Below are 27396 nucleotides of genomic sequence, written 5' to 3'. Positions count from 1 at the left end.
TATATTTGCAGCATATGGGTTTCAAAAGAGAAGGTTTAATGTCCACAGGACAGTGACTCACTCGTCTATAACTAGGCATTCTTTGCTTGCAAAGTCCATTCTAGAATTAATACTATGTAAAAATATCATGTAAGAGACGACATCTATACTAAAGTTACTTTGAGTTTGTTGCATGGTTTAACACCATGGTGGATTAACAGACAGGGTTACACCCATTCATACATATACTCTATCTGTAAAGTTCAAGTTCTTGTTTGCTAATATTTTTTTTTCAATATCCAAGTTATAACTAGGACGTCACAGGATTACAATCAGCTGAGTTTTGTATTTCACCGTTTTACTCATTCGTATGCATTTAATGTATAGATTTGGGTTTGAGTTTCAAAAAAAATATGCCTTCAAGCGGTGAAACTTTTGACAAACTTTGCATATTTACAGGGGTGTGGAATTCATCCTGTATGACAACGCGCGGTAAAATAAGCGAAATAAAAGACTTAGTCAATAGTCAATCTCAACTTTGACAGCGTTAAAGTATTCAGAACCAGCATATATGTGAGTTTCAAGCATTTGACGGACACATATTACATGCTGCCGAGTTCACAAAGAATCTCTCCTTACGCCATGTGATGGCAGGCTGCAGTCTAGGACGTCACCGTTGAGGTGTAAGATTTATGAGGGGCAGGCCATGTGACTTAGGACGAGATCAATAGTTCAATACAGGATAAAAAACAAAAATCTTGGGGGAAGGGGGGTGTTGAACCATTTTAGTTCTGATCGTGCAAAAAACGATTTTACTTTTAAAGGAAGCTGTTTTGTACCCCTGAATACAAATGTTTCTAACAATATAAGCAATTAAGAAATGGGAGAATTTTCGCATAGTAAATGCATGGAACTGAAATACATTAAAGTGTCAATGAAAAACCTATGTTTGTCCTCACTACATACTGGCTTTGTATCTCATACCACTACATTCTGATTTGAAATTGATCGTGTGGTCGGAAACAATGTTCAATTTTGGCCAATGAAGTTAAAAAAAAAGGGGGGGGGATCTGAGACAATCTAAAAGAATTTAGTTGGTTTTTTTTATCCTACATTGAACTATTGATCTCACTCCTTTCCGCCATAGGGCTAATGATATACACCGGCTTAGAGCGAATCAAATCTCGGATAGCGAGGCACAAAAGAAATCGCTTTACACGGTGACAATGAACGTAAAGTAATACTTACATTAAAAGCTTATTGCATAAGGTTTTTTCTCTAACTTTAAGTACAAGTAAGCATTTTGTAATAAATATATAGGTACAAAAACCATTCGATGCGTTTTATTTGAAGTGGTAGAGTGGGACTGGTGTATTTTGGTCAAGGTTCACATGTAATATTTCCTTATCACCTCTAGTTAATTAAATCTCTACAACTCTGAACCGCTAGGTGTGAGACCAGGCCCTCTAAGACAGTACATATTCATGACTGTTTTTTTTCACTGTTATGCATTGTCATGTGTGTGTTCTTTAATCTGTCGGACAAATTAATATCTGTTAGAGGACATAATAGTACCGAGAGTTGCAACGCCGCTTAACTGGTGTAGAGTGTTCTTATTTGCCGCTGATGTGCTCATGTTAATTGCGTGGCTTTGGGTTGGTGCGGCAAGGCTTGAAGTCAACGTTGTTGGCGCTGTTGGCGAAGTTGGTGTCAGAGGAGGAGATGTAATTGTAGTTGCCACGGAAACTGCTGTTGTGTTTACTATTGTAGCTTCTTGGGGAGACGGGGTAGGTGATTTTGAAGCTGATGTAGCAGTGTCGTCGGTCGGTTCAGAGTCGGATGAACCTCGTGGTTTTCTCTTGGCTTCTTCTTTCTTATATTTCATCCTCCTGTTCTGGAACCATATTTTGATGTGCCGTTCAGTCAGATTCAACATGGCCGCCAACTCGATCCTCCGCGGTCTAGAGATGTATTTATTGAAATGGAACTCCTTCTCCAATTCCAGAAGCTGACTTCGTGTATAGGCAGTTCTTGTTCGTTTGTTTTCATCGAGATCACTGAATGAAGCACCTGAAAAAACAAGCGAAAACAAAAAAATGAAAGCTAAGAGAACAATCGCTCAGTTGAAATCACAGAGGGAAGCGATGGCGTATGAAAAAAAAAGTTGTGGATTATTCAAACAATTGATTTGGTACAACGAATCCATAGAAATATGTTTTAAAACGTGTCAAAGACTTGGTGTGAATACGTATGCGTGTTCTTCGAAAGCTGTCACTAAAATTGTCAGTTGTCGGAAACACCCGAAAAAGCAGACACTGCATTGTATATATACACCTGTAGGGGAATACGAAATCCTAAATATACTCCAAACCCTATACATTTTGAAATGATCACTGGGCAAAAAGCTAGGTCGCGCATTTTGGTTGGGAACGGAGATTACAGAAATCATGCCGCGCGAGCTAAAATTGCAATAAATATATTTGTTAAGTCTCCCAATGCAAGACTAGAAACAACGTGTCTTGGTACATTTGCAGTCGCAAAGCTAAATTTATTATAAAGTATTCAACATCCCTCGATTGTGACCAAAACCAGTTTAGTTCAACACGCGTTTCAGAAATTCATTTTCCGTATTTTATTTTTTTATATATAAAGATCCATCGAATTCGTCAGATGTTGGGGAAAGCATATTACGTGACAAGATGGTTGTACACGGTTGTATTTTCAGAAAATCTCACCAGGGTAAAATTTAACAAAAACAGCGTCCAATTTATGCACTGCCGATTCAGGCACATTACAAGGTTACCCTTTATGATAAAGTAACAATATATGCAACAAGCGATAATTAAATATGTCTAATACGATTGTACAAATACATCTTTAACCAGACTTAAGATGCCATGTTCATAGATGATAGAGATAGCAAATACGTTCCTTTGACTCGGGCAAAAGTAAAAAATAAACGTTTTGTTTTCGATAACATGATTTCAGAAAATAGGGTAGGTAGGTCGGGATTTTATTTTATTTTACATTTTTATTTTTTTAATCACTTCGTCCCAAAGACAAGATACTTGTTGGTCACAATACTTCCCTAACAGTTGATGAGGTGTAAAAGAAGTAAATGAAGACAATTATGTGATTCAGAAGTAGACAAACACAATATACAGACTGTGATTTTATAGGCTGAAAAAACATCGTTTCTCTCTGCAATGTGATTTTAAAACAAGTGACTAGAAATACTTTGGTGAGAAAATCTACATGGAAAAAGAAATCAATTATCATAATTTTCACCTTTTTGCATGTAAATTTTTTTAAGGGTCGGTGGCTTAAACGAGGGTCGGTAGAGGTGTTGGAAACACACTATTTTTTTTATTCGGTCTAACAATTCCATAGTTCAGCGCTAAATTCATAGAGAAATTAAACGTATATGTGGTGAAGGTTGTTGTCTTCATTGGATGCAAAATAAGATAGAAAAAGAACATCCTCACATGATAACCGTGAATCATATTCAACGAACGAGAGACATCGCTGTTGAAAATCTAAAAGTATAATGTTGCACATCTTTATGACAACTCGTTCAACTGGTGTATAAAATCATGTATTCGATAAATCACTCCAAGAAATAAAAAAAAATGTACGGCGGAATGGAGTACTATGATAAACAATATCAAGAATATGATTCTGAAAAAGTCTAATTGCAGCAAACACCACAAGACTAAACATAGCATTCAAACGTTTTAGTACAACTGCTGTTTTACATTACAACGTTATAATGTACAATCATGTCACAAATATGGCGGTCCAGCTGTTGTGGCCGCTTGAAAACAAATCACCAAATAGTTGCGTGGAAAGTGCTAAATTCTATACATTACTTTTTTGTCATATGTCACAAAGCCATCATTGTTAACCTGTTGCTGACAAATAGGAGATAAAAAGTGTTCACACAGTCGTTCTATTTTAAATTCCGTGAATGTATTTTAAACGAAAATCGTGTTTAAAAATTCGAAAATCAGGTATTGACTTGATATGAATTAAACATGAAAACGAGAACTGTGGTGTAATTATAGGATGTAAGCATCGCTTGGTCGAAGTAGTTGTTTTAAAAAAAATGCTTGTAAGCAAAAGAGCAAAATGACTTCTCAATGCTGAACGGAATGCAGGTCGTTTAAAAAAGAGTAAAGTTATAGCCATCTTGAAATCTTGAACGACCGGTATCGGCACACGATTTTTACCATACGCAACGACACCATTGTCAAAATCATACCAAAATCATCATGCCATGAATTCAACACTATTCAAAAAAGTTGACTTAGTTTAGGTGTCATCCAATTTATTGCTATCGACGCAGATGAAGTGCATTTGTGTGGCGAGCAAAACGGCTGTAATCCGGACATGGAAATAATCAACATTTTCATCGACACGAAGGGCTGATTTTATAATTGGTACAAAGAGTTACATGTATGTGACACAGCGCCGAATCTGAAACACTCACCACTAAAATCACAATTAATATTGAATAATCTGTTTGTAAACATTTGCATTAAATCCCTTTGCAGCAAGACTCGAAGGATGGGCTGGCAGATATCCCTATAAAACAATCATCTACCACAAAGACAAATTGCTGTAATTTCAGGAAAATTTGACGACTTTAATTTTAAAACAACTTTTTCACACCACCGATTTGTATTGACTATAATTCAAGATTTCGCTTAAAAATGAAGTGCAAATGTGCAAAAAATTAGAAAAAAAACCAAACAAAATTCGTTCGTCTACTTTTGGCGGGAAAGATGTTGTTACAGAAAGGATTAAAACTTTTTGATTAAATGATCGAATAAAAACTAAATTGATTGTTGATAGTCATTCCTCTCCTGAAATTCGTCTCAACAAATCTAAGTTGTCATGATTACCAATGCTATGCAATGGGAGGTTATTTTTCTATAATCATGATGACTACCACATGTTGCGGCATTTTAAACACCGTCGATCCGACGATGGAATTGTATATACGATAAACGAGATGATAATTGACTTGACAGTCTTCCATCTTTGTAACAAAAATATCTTTAAAGCTAACCACAAAATGATATCCGAGATTCACTCAGAACATATTTGTAAATCGTGGCTGGATACCATTTCCCTCGCCAACATTGTATAAACAAATCCCCGTTTTTCTGTGCACGACTTTTTCGCAAATCTCAATGTTTGACTCAAGAGTAAATTTAGTACAAGTGCTTATGGATTTATTCACTTTATCGTTTTTCGATTTAAATCCAGTCAAATCAGAATTTATAATTTCGTTCATGAACGTGCGATAGAGAGAGGGGATTAGAGAAATCCTTGGTGAAATTGAAAGTATATTTATTGTACTCTATTTGAATACTATAGAATACCATTTAAAACGTGTTTACCGCGTCCCCGATATTCCCCCACGGGAAAAGTATCATATTCATCTGCCAGTTCATTCTTATACTACGTATTCTCAACTACAATTTTAAATTTAATATTTCCCCCCAAAAATGACACGATATGATTGTTAAATCGTATTTCAAAAGATCGAATATTGCACTATTCCACAAAAATTAATGATTGGAAATGTTAACAACAATCACCATTTTCACGATCAACCGTTTTAATTTTGAGATTCTGCAAAACGTTGCAAACACTGTGTCTCTAAAGTGTCGGGTGGCTGTTATTACAATCTATTCCAGTTTGAGGAAGCTCTACTTTAATGTTTACATACAATAGTTATATATTGTACAAAACAGCGGTCCGCTGACTGTTTTGAGATAGCTCATCAATTCTGCCAACACAGTGATGAATTAGCGCTAATATAAACGTCCCGAAACTATCATCATGTGTATTTATAATGTCGATTTTTAGGAACCAACCATGACTTATTTTCGCAACAGATAATGTACATGTTTGAATGCATTGGATGTATACAAAACACCACTTATTTTTTTTAGCAATAACACATAACTTACACACGAAAAGCAAGAGTCGGCCATTCTACCCAAAAAAGTCCTCATTAAAATGCAAAACGAAAAAAACCAATTCAGTTATTGTGGCTTGTATTTTGTTTAACATTGTACTCATATCACACAAAGTCATATTGAATTTCATTTTGTTTAATCCACAATCTAAAAACGCCACTTATTTAGCAATAACACATATTTTACACACGACAAGCAAGAGTCAGACATCCAACTCAAAAAGTACTTCACTAAAATGAAAAATGAACAAACTATGCTATTTGATATTTTAGTCATATAACACAAAGTCAAATTGAATTTCCCTTTATTCAATTCACAGTCTAAATACACATTATAACTTGCTTGTTATAGTTTTTCATCTACAGATTATCCGAAGCTTTTTCTAAGGATTCGAAGTTGAAGTGACTGGTAGGTAAGTATATTTTCATATCCTATATTCCACATAACGTAGTATTTTAGAGGTATAATATTGAAATCAAATAAGCAAAGAGAATGATGTAAATTCATCTACAGGAACCTGCAGAGACTGTTTTCAACCCGCATGTTCCCGTCAGAGATTTACATGTATCTCTCTGTTTGGAAACTACAGATTGCCTAAACGAGCACATAACTCTTACCCGGTAATTTTTACAGTACAAAACTTAAAAAAAAAAAAAAAGAGTTCATTATGTACACTGCTTGCTCAGCTCCAATCAACGAGAAACTATTTCCCATAGTTAATGCTTGTATTAAGCTAAACTGTGCAGCCACCTCTTCTGTTACTACCAAACCAGAGTGACTATAGAGTTTCAATTAGGCAGTACGATGGGGTTTTTTTACATCTCAAAGACCGTTTTTTTGTTACACATTACATAAAACAAAAAGCAGAAACTGATAGCGCGAAAGCATACAAAATGATACATTTTATCTCACTGTGACCACAAATCAACATCACTGTGGAAGGAAGCGAGGAAAATTCGAACATAAAACTGTAACAGTGTGATAAAATGTAACATTTCACTTGTCACGCGCTATCAGTACCTGTATTTTGTTTGTGTAATTCGTAACAAAAAACGTTGGGAGATGTAGAATAACATTCTGCCGCCTAATTGAAACTACACAGTCTTTCTGGTTTGGTAGTAACTTTGATGTATATACTTTAAATTTTGTTTTCGTTGTGAAATTTAGGAATACCATCTGATTTGAAAGACTCGCCTGTGATAATTGTTGCATTTCAAATGAAAATTCATCTGTGTTTGTAAACGAGTGTATGAAAGTAAAGGTTTGTTCCAAATTGTTAAAACTTTCAACTGCACACATCGAAGGTTTATTCTTTTTTTTGATACGTTATACTTTTCTTACAGAGAGGATCCAAAAGAAAAGGACTATATTTGAAGTGTTGTTGTTATTTCCATGGGCATTTTAACAAAGTATCAAAGAAGTAATTTATTTATTTAGTACACATAACATATCCTGAGGGATTATTAATGGTGAAACAAGATGAAAAGAACAAATATGAAGAAATGTAAATATCAACAACAAATTCAAATTATAATGGAGATGCCCTGCCATACAACAGTATTTTACTAAGAACACCTGATCTATTTTGGGGTTTTATTTTATTACACTTTTTTTATATTTTGTTGATAAAAATGCAACATTTTAAAAATTTTGGATAACAATTATTTTTGCAGTATTTTCACTGGTAAAGTGTAAGTTTTGAATGGTACAACCACAGATTATGATTTAAAATATTTATCACATTTGCTAAGAAAATAAAAAGTCAAAACAGATCAGAAAGCATTTAAGTTTCTCGGACTCATAGAATAGTCGAAGCAAAGTGTCATGAATTTATCCGAAATAAGAAATTTTCTAATTCATTTTCTGATTTATTTTCGCACCAATGTGACGTAAAATTTGATAATTGGTTTGTATTAGAAACGTGTATATAATCATAGAAAAACAAAGTCGGTGGCGATGGAAGAAAACGACATCAGGAACTCAATATAAATATTTTGATATTGATAATAATTCATGGGGCAATATCTTAGAATTTCATATATTGTATTTGACTAATGTACTATGATTTATTTAGTCTATTTTTTGCTCTGTTTTATGGTATTGAAATGAATTTATAATGGTGGGAAGAAAGAGGACCGATACATGCAAATGTGTGCATATATATATATATATGATCTCATTGACTTTCATCAACAAAATCTTACTATTCACATCACGCTATAAAAGATACGAGAGCGAATTTCATGCAAGATCGACCACGAAGCAACCAAAATTCAAAAGTATCGACCATTTTTATTGGTTGAGTTAGAAGTATATGAATTCAAAATTCGTTTTTTTTCGTCTCACAAAGAAGCACCGGCACTGATTATTACTCGTGGGCAGACACTGACTATACGTGCAACAAGAAAAATCGTGCTGTCTGACGTAAATAAACCACATGTTTTCATTCCTCTGATCTGTTAACGAAAACAGTGGCTACCAGAAAATTTTGTTAACATATTTTTGCTAAAGGACTCTTAAAAAATCATTTCTCTGATAATCCATTACTGTGAATGTTTATCAATCAATATCGGTTGGATAATCATACGGGAATCAAGTTCGCCAACTCGTGAAGAAAGTCCAGCAGGAGAATTCTCAAATCGCGTAGAAGACCGTAAATTGAAACAACATCACGAAATATGAGAAAACTTACGTCGAATCTATTTAATACGCACGAGATCATAATCAAGTCACTCATTATTGCCATCGAAATTATTCTTATGCGATTGGAAAATACCAAATACCAAACTTCTAAAAACATAAAGGAAAATTCACGAATAATCATATCTGATCTTGATATTATGTAGTCTAAAATTATGATTTGAAATTCTTATAACCAGCACGCGGACAAATACACAATTTCATGATAAATAAAAATCACCAGTCGCTCCCAACATCAATGAATAGTTAGATTTCTTTGAGTATCTAGAATCGAAGACGACCGTCCTCCCAAATACGTTCTACGTCCAGGTGAACAGAATTTCAACGTTATGCCCCTTCATCGCTAATTTTACATGGGTAACGAAACACCTTGAAAGAAGCATTTTTTACGAACGATAATACAATACTCGACATATAACATATGCGTTTTCAGTGTAAAAAGTGTGGATTCCTTCTTGAATTAAAAAGGTGTGCTGAACGTTATTCCATAAAACTAGTAAATGCATCGTAATGACAGTAGTTTACGTGTACAAACGTTGAAGATGGCACGGTGGTTGTAAATCAGTCAGAGACGATTTAAGATCTCGTAAAATCATATTAATCATGAAGTTTATAAATCATCACAGGAAATAATGTCATAACGATGTTCCAAGTCGGTGCACGTGGCCGAGTGAGTAAACCACTTGCGGTCGGGGTTCTAGCCCAGGTATGGGTTTGATGAAATTTGCCATTCTGAAGTAAGAAGCGTATCATTCTGCTTGACTCTACCGAACAACGCAGGTTTTCCCCGGGAACTCCGGTTTCCTCCTGCATCAATATTGAATCCACGAGGGATGGCCCTCACTGGACTTCTTTGGACAAACGTTTATATACTTGAAGGACTATCCAGTATAAAGTTATTATTTTAAGTTTCAATTTTGGTAAAGATGTTACAAATTTCAACCCATTCCTGAATCGAAAGTTACGCTTATTTCACATATTATTCCTCCGCGAAATGTTATGCCGTATAATGATACACAATTTATCTCTTGAACATGACATCAATGTTTAGCGATTTTAGTAGAAAAGACACAAATGTTTCAATTCTCAGCTATCACAATCGTTCAGACACGAACATTTTGTTTCGAAGAAAAATATGTACAGGTATATAGAGTAATATGTAAGAAAATTAAAATCATTCACAATACCGTTTATTCGGTATCTCATCGAGAACCATTTAGCGGTTATACCCCCTTAATGTCTAGTATCTGTCTTTATTGTCATATATATGTAACATTAACAACAACAATATATATATATATATATATATATATATATATATATATATATATATATATATATATATATATATATATATATATATATATATGACACAGTATCAAGTAAGATACACACTCAGGAGCCGTTGCACAGTGTTTCACGCAGTTGCGATCATCAGTAACGGTATAGTTCTACGAAGTTCCAATTTATACACACACACACACACACACACACATATATATATACATATATATATATATATATATATATATATATATATATATATATATATATATATATATATATCTGTGTGTGTGTGTGTGTGTGTGTGTGTATGTATATATGTATATATATAGGTACATATATAATGAAATGTGCATTGATTTTGTTCATAAATCATAAATTTACAAACATTTCATGTCTTTATTTTTGAGTTTATTAAAAGAACTGGAGTTAGATCAACTACTATACAGTGGCATCGAATACAGATGAAACAAGGCCTTGAAGACAAAACAGTGGTTAAATATTACTATTGGAGCAAGTTGCTGGTGACAAATGATGTATTTTATTTAAACTTTACCGAAGTAAAAAAAGTGCACCTATTATCTTTATCACAGTTCTAACAACAATAAAATAATTGAAATAAAAAAATACTGCTATGAAAATACAGGTAAAGAAATGGCGAACAAAAAATGTTACACAGGTTACAAAACTGACTGGAAAAAAGAACACAACCCAAATAACAGGGAATTTTGCCATAAAACAATATACATTTCAATCTTGGCATATAAGGAATTATGTCGCCCGACCAAATCGTTCAAGGCAAACGTAATCATAACAACAACAACAACAACAACAACAACAGCAACAACAACAACAACAACACAGTTTTGTGTCTTTTTTACGGAAATATATCTCATGATTTATATCAGATTATAAAAATTGCCAAATTTTGCAAGGTTTGCCCACTATGCCACACATTAGACAAAATAGTCACTTCTTGATTTTACTAATATAGTATATATCTTGTGATGAACTTAGTGCAAGCCATATCAATGTTTTGAAACTAATACTTAAAAAATATTGTTTACATATATAGATGTATTTACTAAGCTGTAGCATACATTTAGTTCCTAGGAGATTCAATGTTTCATAGAAGAGACACACGTTCCATTTGTTGAAGGATCATTTGTGAAAAATGACTTACTGTCCATTGTCAATGTAAACAACACACTGAGTCTTCGTCGCAAAAACCTATAGAATCTGAGGTGGGGTGGGGGTGGGGTGGAGGTAGAGGCAACAATAGTAAAACTAATGATAGCAAATATTTCATTTCTTTTCTTTCTGAACTTACCAAAGTTGTTTTAGGAGCAATACACCATGTGGATTCGAGAAATGTATGGGTAGCACTACACACACGTGTTATGATCAACCGGGTACAAATATTGGCACATCATGACTGAGTAACCATGGATACATTATTGTGGTTATAGTAAACCTTTATATAAATGTAACTCAGTGGAATACAGGATATCATGCACATTGACGAATACTTTTCTGCCCTCGCTCTACTGTGGTGTATGTGACACCTGGAACTGGCACTGATTTATAATCCGACTCTCACACCCTGTCCAGAACGTTCGGTTTTCGTCAATGAAGACATTCCGCATCTTGACTACCGTCTGGCGAATATAGGCTACGTCTTTCGATGCAACGTGCAGTTTTTAACAATGTGTCGTTTCTTCATTAAAACTGTTGTCGCTGGTCGTTAATAAACCTGTTGCGATTGACTGGGTTGTTCCTGTCATGCTTCAATTAATTTAAAGTACCTGAGAATTATCTCGACCGACAGGCGACACAACAAACACATGCGTGCAGGGGTTGTTCACTTTGACAACGTAAATGTCATCGTTCAATGTATAAAGGTTTGAAGTCAAAAATTCAAATGTTGTCAATACAGTGTCACGACGTGGTCTAACCACCCTGACCCGGATTTAAGGTCACACGTTACGTGTGAAAACAGTCGATCATTCTTGCCAACATTCACATATAAGATGTATCCGTATATGGTAATTTGGAGCATACATATATGACGTAATAAATAGTAATTAGGTCAGATTTAACAAACTAGGGGAAGAAATAAATTAGTTACGGCTTTATCATAATCAAAGTATCGACGACAAAGAGAAGTGATGGGACATGTTTTTGTTTTGTTTTTGTTTTTACAGTTATTAGCACTACCGTATTTAAGTTCAAACTGTTTGTGGGGTTATACATGGCAAAAGTAGAATTCAGAGGTAGAAAATGACATTACTCTAGACCCTAAAATATAATTATGATATAAATTGTATTGTGACATAATAAAACACACACACACACACACACATACACACACACACATATATATATATATATATATATATGGAAGCTTTCGTTCACAATTTGGAAGCAACATTGGAGTTGCTTACTTCGTTGTTAAGACAGCATCTTCCACATTTTGAATTATCGACACAACGTGCCTATTTAATATATACCTAAATATTGTCATCAGGCCAATGCCTTTGTTTCTACGTGCGCTCATCCCTTGCCATGTCTCCTTGAACCTGGGATCGTAAAACTCCCAAGGTTGTTACTAGGTAATGTCGAGTTTTATAAACCAAAACGCCGCGTCCTTGTATTTAAGACCACCACTAGTGTTGTACACATCTCTAGTTCTTTTAATTTGCTGTATCTATCTACCCGACAAATATCTCCTAACTTCACTCTGTGTGTGTGTTTATGTTTTGCTAAACGATGTTAATGCATTGCTCTTCAGCATGGCGGTTCGATCACAGCGTTTTCCAGGTGACGCGGGAATGCGTCGGTTTTGTCGGCAAGTCGACATTGAAACGATACGATACTGTCTGTTACTAATTAGCACAAAGAATCTACCACTGCTAATCGTCCTTGAGTTAGATGAATATAACCTTGTGGTATATCAGAAACAGGGACAAGATACTCATGCGGTGCTCGTACACAATTTCGTATGCAAATTTAACACGAGTGTTTATATAAATTTGCACCTCTCTTACCTCATTTAAAATACAACAGGCTTTTAATGAATTCATTTGCTAATAGAAGGAAAGATTTTCATTTCGTGAACATTACCGGGTAACTATTTTGAGCTATCGGAAGCAGCAATTCTCAAAGAATTTGTTTTGGGAGCAAGTATTCGATTAATTAATGGCACTTGCTTCTGGCGAAAGAATAAATAAGTTCGTTTCGTCATTTTGAACTATTTAGAATCAAAATCATGTCTCGAGTATAAGCTTATTGTTCAGAAAAGTCACCTGTGTATATTAGCTTTCAACTGATTACAACAGTAGCAGTACCCTTGTGATCATTCAATTCTAATTTTAACGAAAGATACCGCTATCCACAGATCAAGCAAAGTACACTTTTCACTCTTTGTAACCAACACGTATAACCAACCAAGAATTTAACCATTCCCATTCCCCCCAACATTATGATGTGGGTTGTCCCGCCCGCACGTATTTCTGAATATTACACAAGTGGGCGCCATTTGTCGTGTGTGCACAAACCCTTACATTCACAGATGAAACTGTATAAAGTAAATCCTTAGTTTATAATTTCAATAGTTATGTATATATTTTTTTTTATATCGATAGAAACAAAACGGTGGTGAGTCCGAAACATGGCAAACGTCACTAGTGATGTATATGTTATTAATTCTACATCTGAATGCTGAGTAGATTAACAATTATTCTTTTTTCCTGTTTTTGTTTTTGTTTTGTTTTGAATGTTTTTTTTAACATCGCCAGAGTCTGTTTGAATATTGTCTTATTTTTAGATAAACCAGTACAGGAAAACATGCACCAAAAAGCCAGTTAAGAGAGTTTATATATATATTTCAGGAACAAGAATGAAATGTTCAGCAGTGTGTCTCACCAAGGAGCGAGAGTAAACCCATCAACGTATGTTATACACTTGGTGCTTACGTTTTTAACAAATGATACATTACCCTTTTAACTTGTAAAGATATCACCAAACAAGTCCTAGGTAAATTGACAAATTGCAAGCTACCGCGTTATGAATATACATAGTTTGGATTACCGTATATGTACGTCGAATTTCCCAAAATATTGATTTTTGATATTTCTGATGGCTTCAAAAGTTCCTTAAATTATGAATTCTAAATTTCTATTTACACGTGTTCATTGTAAAAAAAATACATGAGCTAATCTGTGAAATATCTAACAATTTAGGACACGCTGAACATTGGATATTACAATGTCTACATATCCTGGACATTGGATTGTTTGTTAGTCGGCCACAAATATGGGGAGAAAATTGACTGACTGTGTCCGATCTGACGAGAGACAACTTGTTAAGAATATGGTGCCGGATGTTGTATATCTGTAGGTGAAATATTTATGAAGGTGTGAATGTGACAATTTTTGCGCAAAATCTAAACCAATATATCGGCCACGCCATGTGGTGCTCAACCCATCAGTACGTACCACCGTGTACAAGCCACAGAGACACAATATCAACTCTGACGATGCTGATGTAATCTAACGTAGTCTGCGAGGTAAAAGAAGATTGCCTATGACGTCTACGCCAGGTTTTAGCTGCAATTTAATTTCAGAGAAATGCTTCACTTTTTAAAATTCAATTTTAGAAATTAAGATTATTACACCTGAGACACCACTTGTATAGCGTGTTGGTATATACATGTATTCGCTGACTGGGTTATATATAGCAGGTCGCTTACAGCGTGTGAATAATTCATGTCAACCTGCTATCTGCAATCGTATTCAGGAGATGACTGTCATATCGATGGTCCTCGGGCAGTACCAACCTTTCCTTGTTGTTCATCTCTTAGAACCAAGCACAATTCTCTGCTAGTTTCTTTCCTTTAAAACTTATCTATTCAATTTGCACTGTGTATTCTTCCAGGACAGATGGAAGGTGTATAATCATGGTTATTGCTGCCCATGCACTTGTAATTACACTCAAATATTAGGGGTGTATTTTAGCTGCATTTGAGATTAACCGTTATGTAATGAAACACTTGATGACACCAAAATCTTACTGGGTAGTTGTAGTATTTAGTGTTATCAACCGCCATCTTAATTATTAGAAGGATTACAACGTCTCTGTACACTCATAAGATCTGAAATGAGCATCTCGAAAACACACATTATGTGAGATTGTATCATTTAAGCAGACGATAGGACAGAATCACAAAAGTCCACCCGCCAAAAAATCCAGACAGAAATGATTTGATGAATAATATTAACGTCTGGTGGTCAGTAGTCAAGTGATCACCGCTGGTTTCAATTTACACTTGTATTAAAAATTCGGTCTCATATTGGTGGTTTTTTTTGACAAAATCGATTGTGCGTGCCAGAACTTGAATCTCTAGTATTGAAAGGTTTGGTTATTTTTCTCTGACTGTCCGCCGTCATCCAAATGGCACCATCTAAGTACATGTAATATGTACATCAACACACCTGTGTACAACCATAGACAGTGGCGGACCCTCCATCCACTGTCTATGGCGTGACAACACTGAACGTACGTCTAAAGATAGAAGTACTGAAAAGCACCTTCTTCGATCTAATGCAGACGACCTACCGATATTGATATTGTTTTGTTGTAGTTCATTTGTGTCATGGCGCCAACAGACGAATTAGTAAAGTGAGCAAAAAGTCCGACACGACATTTTGAAAAAAATCTGTCATGATGTCTTCATGTATATACTTTTTCTGTCTGTTAAGTTGTGTTTCCTACTGCTGCGTATATATTGTTATTACTTTATTGTCTAATTATAATTGTTGTGTCTGTGTGTCCACTAAATTACATCAAAGGTATTTTAGTTTTTTCCTTTGATACGATCAGATGACCAAGAACGTAACTCAGCAGTATACCTGTTGAATTCGTCATCCAGAATATTTACCGACAGATTCTTACATCAACTCATATTTTTGTCCAAGTGCTGCAATTTATGAATTTACAGTTCAATTCAACCACCACTTACGACAAAAAATTTCTTGCAGACTATATTTTGCACATAATAAACAATAATAATGTTAGTTTTTATATAGCGCTGTCACACTTTGTGCTCAAAGCGCTTTACAATTATTACCCCTGGCATGGATCTATAGCGGCACAACGGCCTTTTATACTTCCTCAACTCCCTAGGGGGAGCATACAACCCATTGCAGTCTTTATAAGTGCATAGGATTAAAGCATTCACATTACAAACTTTATCCTACCAGGTCCCCAATTATACAGCTGGACTGAGGCACAGTCGTGGTTCAAATCTTGCCCAATGAATTTAGCCACGCAGAAACAAACGGCAGCGATGAGGACCGAACTTGCAACCTGCGCAAATTTCCAAGCCGGCCACTCTAACCATTCATCCATTATGACTCCACAATAAAAACATTTATGTCCATGGTCACTTTTAGAGAGACATTACTTTGGTGAGAATCAATAAAGAAGTTGTTCTGTCACTTGGTCCAAACATTATGTTGAGAAGTTCAAGATAGTTAAAATGAAAAAAAGAATGTCCAAATGTTTTTTGACGGAAAGCTGGTTCGTCAACGTACATGTGTGCTTTGGAATATTGATTCTTCAGTCTTGATACAAACTGTAGTTACTAATAGTTATGCTTCTCAATTTTTACGTCCTCTTTTCGTAAAGAATAATAGCCCCTGGTTTGACCACGTATTGTACTTTATGGGCAGAAGTATGAAGCATAACCGAATCTTTAATCTAAAACAATGCAACCAAAACTGCAAGAATTATTCACTTTTGAGACAGAATTAGAATTGACTTATTTTACATGTGACGTAACAAACGATTATGAAAAATTCACAAATGAATTCCATTTGGCAATTTATAAGTAAGAAAATGGAACTTAATTGTTTGAAAATACGTGTATACAGACCATACAGTTTATTTGAGAGTGTTCCATTTGGAATATATTATTTCACAAATTCTCGATTCTCTATCAGTTAGTTGGACAATTGATACCCATATTTGTAGTGAATATCTGCCAAATGATATTACATGAGATTGTTACTTTCTCTTTATCGTTTTTTTTTTCGATATCTTTGATTCTCTAAAATTTTCAAATTCTGTCTCTTTGTACAAGGCAACAAATATACCCATGTGACTAGCGCCTGACCATGTGATATTTACCAATAGCAAAGCGCAGTACTGAATTATTGCACTTTTTACAGTGATATATGATTATTGTATTTATTGTTTATCTTTGGGCCGTGAGTGGAAAGTATGCAATAAGGCAATTGAGTAGAATGCTCTTGAAATAACTCCATAAAATCAGAAGTGCGCAGTGACATCAAAACATCATGGAGATTTGGCATAGCGGTCGTGTACGAATCCCTATCAACGTTACTGGTTGTTGGGGGGAAATAATGCACTTTTTGCAGCCGAACACATAATTCATGTAAAATGATCTTAAATTCTGAAGATATTGTAGCCTTAATTCTTTGATAAGTATTGTGACTTAGTTTATGTTGATGTTTTTACCACGCTTTAATAACAAATTTCTGATTTCTTTCAGGACAATCTCTTGCCGTCAGTAACTCTGTTAAACTCTTCAAATTTAAACATCTTAAGTTGGACGCAAAGTTGGTCCTAGTTGGTCCAAAATTTATGTATCTAAACGTCTTTCCTGGAGTTTCCGTCTTGAGAAACGTTTGGTTTGACAGACACGGTTGAAGGTTCAAGCGTGCAGATATACTACGATTATATAATTTACCCCGTCAAACAGATTTTCGCCATACATGTTCTGGTCACAAGTAACACATAGTGATGTGATGTGATGTGATATAAAATTATAATTCCATCATTGAAATACACGATTTTGATTCGTAGGCCACGACAGAACGAAGTATATCGAGCGAAAATCAAGATTTTATGGTTTATACAGCTTTTGACATCCATGTACGACTGTAACTCATGACATTGAACTGTTAATTGGCGGGAACATATAAGCAAAGTCTGACGACATTTGATACCTAAGAGGGGCGTCAAAATGCAGTAAATTTGCCAACTGTAGAAGCAAGAAAACATTAAAATTGTCCGGGGGAACAACATACCAACGGTATGCTTGCGAGTTTCTTGACAGAGGGCCAACAGCAGTTTGGTTAATATTGTTTGTTTGTTGGTGGGGAGAGGAGAAACAAGGGAGTTAGATGCTGTACACTGTTAAATATGTACTTAGAAATATACAATGATTTTGATATTCTCCCTCAGAGAAAATTCTGTTAATTTTCGAGGCTAAAATTCATGCATATTTGAGTACGATGCATGATGAAGTAGTTACAGAAAACCTGTTCGAGTCTAATTTTTGTTTTTCTTTCCACCGTGAACTAAGGGAGATTTTACCATGTCGTTTTTTCACATTTACTTTAGTTTCTATTAAAAAAAATGTTAGTTATAGGCGGGCAAAAAGTCTACTGTGTTGGAGTATATATCTTGATTGACACTTTCAAATAATCCAGGGAGGGGCATAGCATATTCGATGGGTGATAGGTCATCAGGCGAAAGGTATTCGGTACTGTATGAACATACGCCACCCTGCTTTCCTTGTGAAAGTTCAAATCATCAAAATCAACTGATCTGATCATGTTTCTGAAAAAGAGTGTTTATACTCATCCTAACACAGAAAAGCCTAACCTCAAATCACAATAAAGTTTAATTTTTTTTGCTGAAGACAATATACACGTCGTATTTTGCAGTTTGTTTTCTTGTCCCTCTACGGCCTGCCTATAATTGTAATTCATAGAAACCATTTCTTGCATCGTAATTCGACTGCCCGTTTGTCCTGTTTGGTGGCAATTGCTGACGTTTAGTAAAAAAAACCCACATATTTAAAGTTATCATCAACAGTCAGTGCTGAAATTGCACATTTACCAGATCAACTTGACTGACAAGTACAATTGAAAAAAGGCAAAGAAACTTTTATATTCTACACGGCAAGGGTAACTAAACTTTGAATAAGCTCCACAAATCTGTCATTGTTTCCCCGAACGTCGTAGGAATACAGAGTCTGTATTCTCATACCATATCCAAAGGTATTATGACTATAACGTTCAGACATCAGTAGGACACGTCAAATTGAACGCTTTTTTAAGTTTTCAACTTTTATTGAGAGCTCGCAGTGTTTCAACCAATATCACTCAACACGGTGCTAGTGAAAGGCTCGTGAAAACATAACCATGTGCCGAACTTGGACTGGAAATATTCGTACATGTATCTCAATTAATGTGCATGGTCTTCAACAGACCTCCCTCACCCACACTGTAATACTATGTCTGTCGTTTTTTCTGTATCATATTCACACGATTTTATCTCACGATTTTATCTATCCCTTTCTATATGTATGTATGTATGTATGTATGTATGTATGTATGTATGTAAGTATGTATGTATGTATGTATGTATGTATGTATGTATGTATGTATGTACATTGTATGTATGTATGTATGTATGTATGTATGTATGTATGTATGTATGTATGTATGTACATGTATGTATGTATGTATGTATGTATGTATGTATGTCGTTCTCTGTACATTTGACTCCTTGTCTGACTCCCCTCACCTCATCTCTCGCTGTTTACCTCCTCTCTCTCTCTCTCTCTCTCTCTCTCTCTCTCTCTCTCTCTCTCTCTCGTTTTCTGTTTATCTTTGTCTGTCTGTCTGTCTGTCTGTCTGTCTGTCTGTCTGTCTGTCTGTCTGTCTGTCTGTCTGTCTGTCTGTCTCTCCCCGTCCTTCTACGTCTCTTCCTTTTTCTCTTTCTCCCCCTCCCCTCCTCATAGATATCATCATGTTCCCGATGTCTCGCACCGGTAGATTTGCGGCAAATCAAAACCGCAGAATGACATGAAAAAGATACGGCTTATAACAGTGCCATGACGTCCGCTACTAAATTTAGACGAACTATCCTAAAATAGAATGTTTGAAGCACCGCCGATTCACCTCAATGATAGTTTTACTCCAAACATATCTCACAAAAAAAGACCGCCATATTTTACGATATTCAAGAAAATCGAAGCATCATTTGGGTTTATTAATTTAGAATACTTGGTAAAACTAGTATGAGACAGGGGCGATCATTTAATATAGGCAAACACGGCACATTGTCGGTGATAAATGTTTAAATGGCGTAATAAATTTGAAAACTTATTTATTTAGGAGTGATATGATCACCCACATGGAAAAAAGGCTTCCTTACACGCCCGAACAATTCACTCAAACACCATCAAAATGTCATTGTCCGAGTATTCACTCCAAGAATCAACCTGATCACTGTGCATACGTTTAGACGGGTGTCAACCCCAAATCAGTACATAAGCATAGCCCCTTGATTGCGATGCCTTTAAACTCTACTATGAACAAATCAACTTGTCAGAGTTTACAATGGAGCTGATCCCAGATGACTTGAATCAGCGGGAAACTCGACAACTGTACCATATTCCGTGAACAAATACTATATAGTATACGGTGTAAATTATCGTAGCCATAAAAACATCAACAAAATGGGTTCATAGATTGGTAAGGTGTATATTGTTCGTACTAGAAATATGACTCCGGATTACACAGCAACTTGTCAAAGTTGGATAAGAAACAAAATGTGTATATTTTGAAGAAAATAGTGCAAATTTGGTATCACGAATGGATGTAGCTTTGATGTTAACAAATTACCTTTAGTCAAATGTTACAGACGCTTTTATATTTTTGATTTAACCATAAATGGCATACTAGATTCAGCACATACAACCGTTAGATTTTTTCCTTATAACGTGTGATAGCCACTGTGACACCAAAAATTGTCGAGTACATGATTACTGTGCTTACAATTCCAAACAATTGAAAATTGGTGCGTTGTACAATCTTGTTAAAATGACGTGTTTTAATTCGGGAAACAATTCAGAATAAGATGGGGACTGAAGAAAAAAAAGAGGTTTCTTTCAATTCCTGTCAGGAATCTCGGAAAGGAGGAATGTTATTACTTTTGAAAAGAAAATATTATTATGACAAACGAGGCCTGATAGTATAGATACAACTGAGTAGGATAAAATGGTGATAAATACTATAGGCCATAAATAGACATGTTTATACAATCTTGATAGTATATAGAGATATAGACTACTAAATATAATGGTATTTCGGTTTCGCAGAGTAAAATTTCTCAAATCGAAGAGATTGGGAACTTATATCAGTCATTTTATTTATTTTTTACAACCACAGAGAATAGTATTTAAGTTGAAATATAATCATACTTCCAACACTGTGGAAAGTATGTGTAACTTGCTGTAGTAATGTGTATACTTGTTTTGAACAGTGTGTACTACATGACTGTGTACTATCAATTCATTATTCGCAAACTAACAACATTCGGGTGTACAACCGAAAGCAACTCGACGGTAGTTTCAAGGTGACACCAACGGAGTGAAATTCGAACAGAGACACTAGTACCTGCTTTCCACGTAACTGAGACTGACATTGTCGTTTGGTCATTAAAGTTTCATAGACATGTGTTGTATAATCACGGTGACCCACAAGTTGTTGTACAATCTGTATCTGTTTTAATCGGTCTGATTAGAGGGATATGGGCCAACTTCAGACAACATTTTCTACCTTAATTTTAAATACTTACATAAAATTAATCTTGTGTCATATCTGTGGTTGAGTTTACCCTCTGAAGAGCACAAAGTAACCGAACAGCATGCATGGACGAATTTACACATTTGCATTTTTACCTACAATGGATGTCAGTGGCACTTTTTGGGTTCATCGAAAAAAGTACCTCATCGATTTATTTATTAAGTTTGACTACCTGCTATGACACAGATCTCGCTGTGACTAGTGATGATGAAGCAAGTTTCAATACGTACAAAATGTGTAATTCTCCATAGCAAACAAAAATATCAAAGATTGAAAGAAAATGCCAGATCTTGCCTATGTCCCTTTAAGGTGTACAGCACGAATATCTGTCTTCAATATGGCTGAGATACAATAAATCTGAAGTTCATTCACGGTGATTGTTGCGCAATGAAACGCGAACCTGTTTTCAGCGCAGGCGTTGGGTGATGTTTAATTAAAGTTTTATGGTAATAATTACATGTTATCACTACTCAGTAAGTCCACTAATACAAGCGTGTATAGCCGCTACGTGCATTGTATCGTGTGTTAACGGTCACCGTATTCCTTCCACGGAAACATGTTGTAGCGTTGTTCTATGTCTTGCTACTTTTCCCACGGGAGGAAAATCCTATTGAACTAAACACGCCCGCTACACTTTCTCACCTCACTCGCAAATTTATGCATAGGGCGCTATATTTCAAAGACTTTTTTGTCTTTATATCTAGACAATGCGGTGTTATTTATGGATACGTCATCGCAGTTGTACTATAGAGTCGGTCCCAATGGTGGATTTCTTTTTTAAAAAGAAAACAAAAAACACCCAAAAACACGACCCTTTTCTCTGATTATGAAAGTCAATGTTTGAATTAACTTTTAAAAAAAGCGACTTACTATTTCACAGGTACATGGTAGGGGATTCATCAAGGGCTGTAAGATTACAGTAAACTGGCCGCCATAAGGACCATGTCGCCCCTTTAGATAAGATACATTCTATTGGTAATACCCATGGTATTCTAAAGACCATTGTGGTTGGCGGACAACTCGCAGTCTTCTGTATCATAATATATGTCATTCAAACCTACCGCTTCCAACCTGCGCGATTTTCCAGAGACATGAAGGAAATAGTTTCCCAATAAAGTGTCTCGCACATTTAGTACCCGGTTGTTACACACAACATAGTATCCTAACACCAGTAAACTAACACCATGGTGTTGTTTTTTTACTGTTACTGTAAATTGGACGTTTGTCGGTACTGGCAGTATATTATGAGCAACAAACTACATTTGCATAAGTACCTGTACACTTAGCACATTTCAATTGGATTACGAGACTTATTTACGACATATTATTTTAAATAATGGTTCATGTGTGTTTAAACAAGCTAACTGCTAGCAAAACAAAGATACAAAAGTCATAGAAGAGCGGCTCCCAACAAACAAACACACTCCCAATTTTCCGCCACAGAGTTAATGCATATTCAATTAAATCAAGCCTTTCGCCGCCCCCCCTCCGAATCTGTCTTGATTAGATGTGTTATTGAGACCTATTTATTTGATCTTGCCGACTGTCCTCCTTTCACCGTGGTGCAATCCCCAATCGCGTAGAAATGCGATATTGAAATTTTAACGAAAACAACGACATTCTAATTACATATTGCCTTAATGTTCCTTGAACTTTGCCACAATTAAAATCGTGGGTTAAGCATAAAACGTTGAAACAGTCATCGGTTTCTAGGCGTTCTATAATATGCCCCCCTCTAAAATTCTACTAGGTTTAAATTCTAATGTAAAGTTCATCAGTTAGAAAAACAAGCATATCTTACAGAATAAACTACCATATCTCTGTGTTACCCTGTCCTTGGAACGGGATTCGTCACCCTTTCTCGTTTCTGACTGACAGAGGGCCATAAATACCTCGGGTGTCACGCTCATCAGTTTGTTAAGACATCAATAGATCACCTCTGTCATTACTTATAGTTGGGCCAGCTGTAAACTAGCAAGAATTCTCTAAATCAAACCCAGCATACATATTCCCACAACACATCTCCTGCTATATAGCTAAACTCTAGACACAAAATACAATATTGAGGGGAGGAGGGGAGGGGGAAGAGTTACAAGATGAACACTGGTGCATTAAGTTTTGAAAATGTAAAACATTTGATAAGGTAGTATTCGATAAGCGCCAGTCACATCCGCTTTACGAAATAAAAACCCGATAAAGCAAATGTTTCACCCCATGTGATAAAAGTCAATAAGAATATCTTAAACTTAGTAGTTATAGCAAGCTGAAGAATTGTGATTTTTTCAAATATTCAAAATATTCATTTATTCTCAAGTTTCATTGATGTCATAATTTTCCTTGTGAGATTTGATGTCTGAAATTACATTTTTTTTTAAATCAGGTTTTTTGAAATGATATCAAACACGACCGTCAACTCCAATATTGTTGTGTGTATGTACACTTGAACTGAGTATGTTGAGATGTTTAGATGTGGGATAATTTTATGAATTTGTTGATTCAGTCACTTTCAAGTCAGACAAGAGTTGGAGTTGTGAGATTGTCCCCATTTATGCATCACTAGAGCTGATGACAAAGTTGACAGAAAGATGAAGGGAAGGGCAAACAAGAAATAAACAGTAAACATGTACATTTACATAAATTAAACTGATCTCGTTGGTGATTTCTTTTGGCGACGCATCCACGAATAGTTAACACATCTTAACAATCCAATTATGGGAGATAAGTCTCCATATCTCTGTAAACATTTCTTCCTTCGTCAAACCAGAAACGCATACTTGAAATTCATAAATATCAAACTTATTTAAGTTAAATTCTTAAACAGACTTTCCTCAATTTTTTTCTCAAGTTTGAAATTCAATACTGTTAAAATGTTCTCTGATGACGTCATTAAAGTAGACTAGCTGTATTCGGTCATGGTGTTCACACCATGGGGTTCTACTTCCATGTTCACACCAAGCCAAAAATGACACTAATCTGATAGTAGGTCTTTCAGCAGTAGTATGTTATATTCTAGTCTAGTCATTACCTGCCTTCTATGTTATCTTTCGCATTTTCATTTGTTCTAGCCATACAGATGTATTTTATTTGCTTTGTAGATACTTTTTTTCCGGCTTGTAATAATGGCAGTTGTTTGTCAGAAGAATATACATTGTCATGTATTTCTCACCTTGTCGTCAAATACTGGACACAGATAACTCATTATATAACCGTCTGAACAAAGAAAGGTTTTCTTCAGTCATCATTCGGTTTTTAAAAAAAAAACAACAACATTGGTTGTCGTTTGATGAGACAGGATAATACTCTTGGAAAGTTGGTAGTAACTCAGACTTCTACTAGAGTAAAACGTTTGGTCTGAGGTAAAAAAAAAAATACAACATTTGGTGTAAGAAGGAAACCACCTGTTATCAACGTAGATGTGATTGGAAGTCCATAACAAAGTAAAATATTCATGCTAAACACCAAACAGATTTAACGAGTGTAATTCGAAATTTCAAACCAGTCTAAATCGCATAAAAAGTATTTTAAAAAGTGAGTCAAGCGTTGTATTACAGTCTGCGTGAAACGTCGACAAAACTCCTGTTTTACAATTATGCTACATACTTGACTCCAACATCCGGTTTAGGATACTTCATTAATTAATAAAAATCCAACCCATTTTCTCTGTCCTTGACTTTTCTCGTCTCGTTTGAAAAGTTTCCAACAACGTAAACTGGGTAACATTGAATGATTCCGCAGAGACCGTGTGGCGTGCTGAGTACGGGTAAGCCACTATTTTCAAATGATTAAGTGTATTAAACCCATTAGCCAATTATAAATTTCTTTTATTCTCCGCATTTATTGGTTAGGTTAAGAGCTATATACCCCTCCTGTGTCCAATGCTTACATAAAAATAATAGTTAAAGTCATCATAATGCCATTACTCCACACTAAATACCTTTCCTAGTTGACATAATAAAAAATGGATAGTAAATGTCACACTTTGGAAATTTGACTCGGTCTAAGGAACAGTTTGTTCTTACTCACCAAGTTTGTTAATGAGTCGTTGGCGTGCCAAGTTTTGTTTAGAGACAAAATGACCATAGCAAAGTTTAATGTTGTTACGATGTGCTACTATGGACTAGGACTGTGCCAGTCGAGAGGAGAATTTTGATGAATTCAAAAGTGAGCTAGTAGCTTATAGAGACACGAGTCATTACCGTTACATTACTGATGTCAGACCCAAAACATACAGTATTTTGAGGCCTTTGTCGTACTGTATTCAATTTACTAGTCGATTATTTTCTAAAAAAAACCAACCACCTAAAACCTTCATGAAACAATACATATTGACTTTTTTTTAATGAGTAGTGGACATGTTGATTCGATGACCAGTACACATTACACATTTTTGAGTTTTTTTTTATTTTTCTGCTTGTTCTGATTGTTCACATTGTATGGTTGTTGTTTTTTCAGACATGTTAGAACTTTTTTTAAAATACATTTTTCTCTTCTTGTGTGTGTTTCTGAAACACTGCAAAGTATAGACAGAAATACTAAATGGGTATTTTATGAATAGCACTTGGATGAAAAGGCAGTCTTTTCTTCCCCCCCCTTTTTTTTTAGACATTCAGGTATTATTTTAGGAGACAAAACTGTTTTATTTTTAATGAAGATGTTTTAAAGTGAGAACAGGGTGATGGATTTTTTACCCGTATATTTCATTTGCTAAATATGAAACTTACTCTGGCCTAAACGCTTCATTTTACACAGTTTATTTTCCCACCACTTTTTAAGACTACCTTGCCCTGGGTTTGATATTTGTTTCACTGTATTTTAGCCCCTGATTCAGACGGGTACAAAGAGTGAGAGACCTGGTAGTACCGTGCACGAGCTATGCTTGCTCTGTTGGTATCTAACGTGAATTATAATGGGGTAGTTTTGAAAATACAGATGACCAAACATATTACAGATGCTTGGGTTGTCATTAAAATGTTCCGTAGTCACTGAACCTACCCGCTAATATCCCCATCACCGGTTTCAGCAATACATTAATGAGCCTTCGATAAAACCATTTCCGTGGACAAATGAGCGGGGATTTATCTAACTCGATCTCATTATGGAACACCTAATAGTAAATTTACCGGTATATCATAACAATGCAGTTCTCCATTTCGTTACTCCTGTGTGATTTGTTGTTTGGGACAGATGTTATTGGGATTTCTACTCATTGCAATGTTCACTCCACACTGAAGGGAAGATCTGACTTACCGGGCCACTGGGCTTTCCACATGTGAGCATGTGACTTCGTTGTTTTCATCCACGGGAAGGGTAAATTCTGATTACGCGCTGTGTCGATGCCTGTCATCTGGTTACCGCTGTGTACTACCTGTTGCGGGTGTGTCATGGTCGGTAGGGAGCTGTTCGGCGGAGCTGCCGAGACCGTTACTTGCTGTACTTGGTGTAACTGCTGAGGAAGTTGGCGAGCTTCGTTAACGTTAAGTGTGTGTTCCATACGTTGATGCTGTTCTACTACGGCCATGGTTTGACCACTATAGGAGTGTTGAACCTGTGGCTTTGCCGCATACACGCATGCTGGTAAGCCCGTATTATAGCCTGCGGTTACCGGAGGAGGCACATATTGGTCTTTAGGATACATCGTGGATGTGTAAAACGGGTTGGAATTGTCCATGTTGGAAATATCCATGTAATTTAGCCCAATATTACCGCTATAAAATAGAGACAAACTATCTCGATCAATCATTGTCAGCACTTAAATTCAA

General features: G+C 35.6%; 1 protein-coding gene across 1 annotated transcript; it reads right to left on the bottom strand.

Annotated features, from left to right (window-relative positions):
* Window positions 1–1525: 1525 nt before the first annotated feature.
* Window positions 1526–27396, bottom strand: LOC144439054 (uncharacterized). The gene is made up of 2 exons (XM_078128303.1): window positions 26885–27396; window positions 1526–2049 (listed from the first exon to the last, which is right to left on the bottom strand). Exons 1-2 carry the CDS (start codon window positions 27375–27377, stop codon window positions 1526–1528), a joined length of 1017 nt encoding a protein of 338 aa, XP_077984429.1. The 5' UTR covers window positions 27378–27396.

The sequence above is a fragment of the Glandiceps talaboti genome, chromosome 8, assembly GCF_964340395.1.
Source record: "Glandiceps talaboti chromosome 8, keGlaTala1.1, whole genome shotgun sequence".
NCBI classification, from domain to species: Eukaryota; Metazoa; Hemichordata; class Enteropneusta; family Spengelidae; genus Glandiceps; species Glandiceps talaboti.
The sequence above is the reverse complement of the archived record's forward strand: the minus strand, read 5'-3'. Positions and strand labels throughout refer to the sequence as shown.

What these genes read in the sequence shown, in the direction of transcription:
- LOC144439054 (XM_078128303.1), bottom strand. Translation starts at nt 27,377, where the DNA reads ATGATTGATCGAGATAGTTTGTCTCTATTTTATAGCGGTAATATTGGG. An exon ending in GTGGAAAGCCCAGTGGCCCG is followed by an intron (nt 2,050 to 26,884) that starts GTAAGTCAGATC and finishes TTGTTTTTTCAG; the next exon opens with GTGCTTCATTCAGTGATCTC.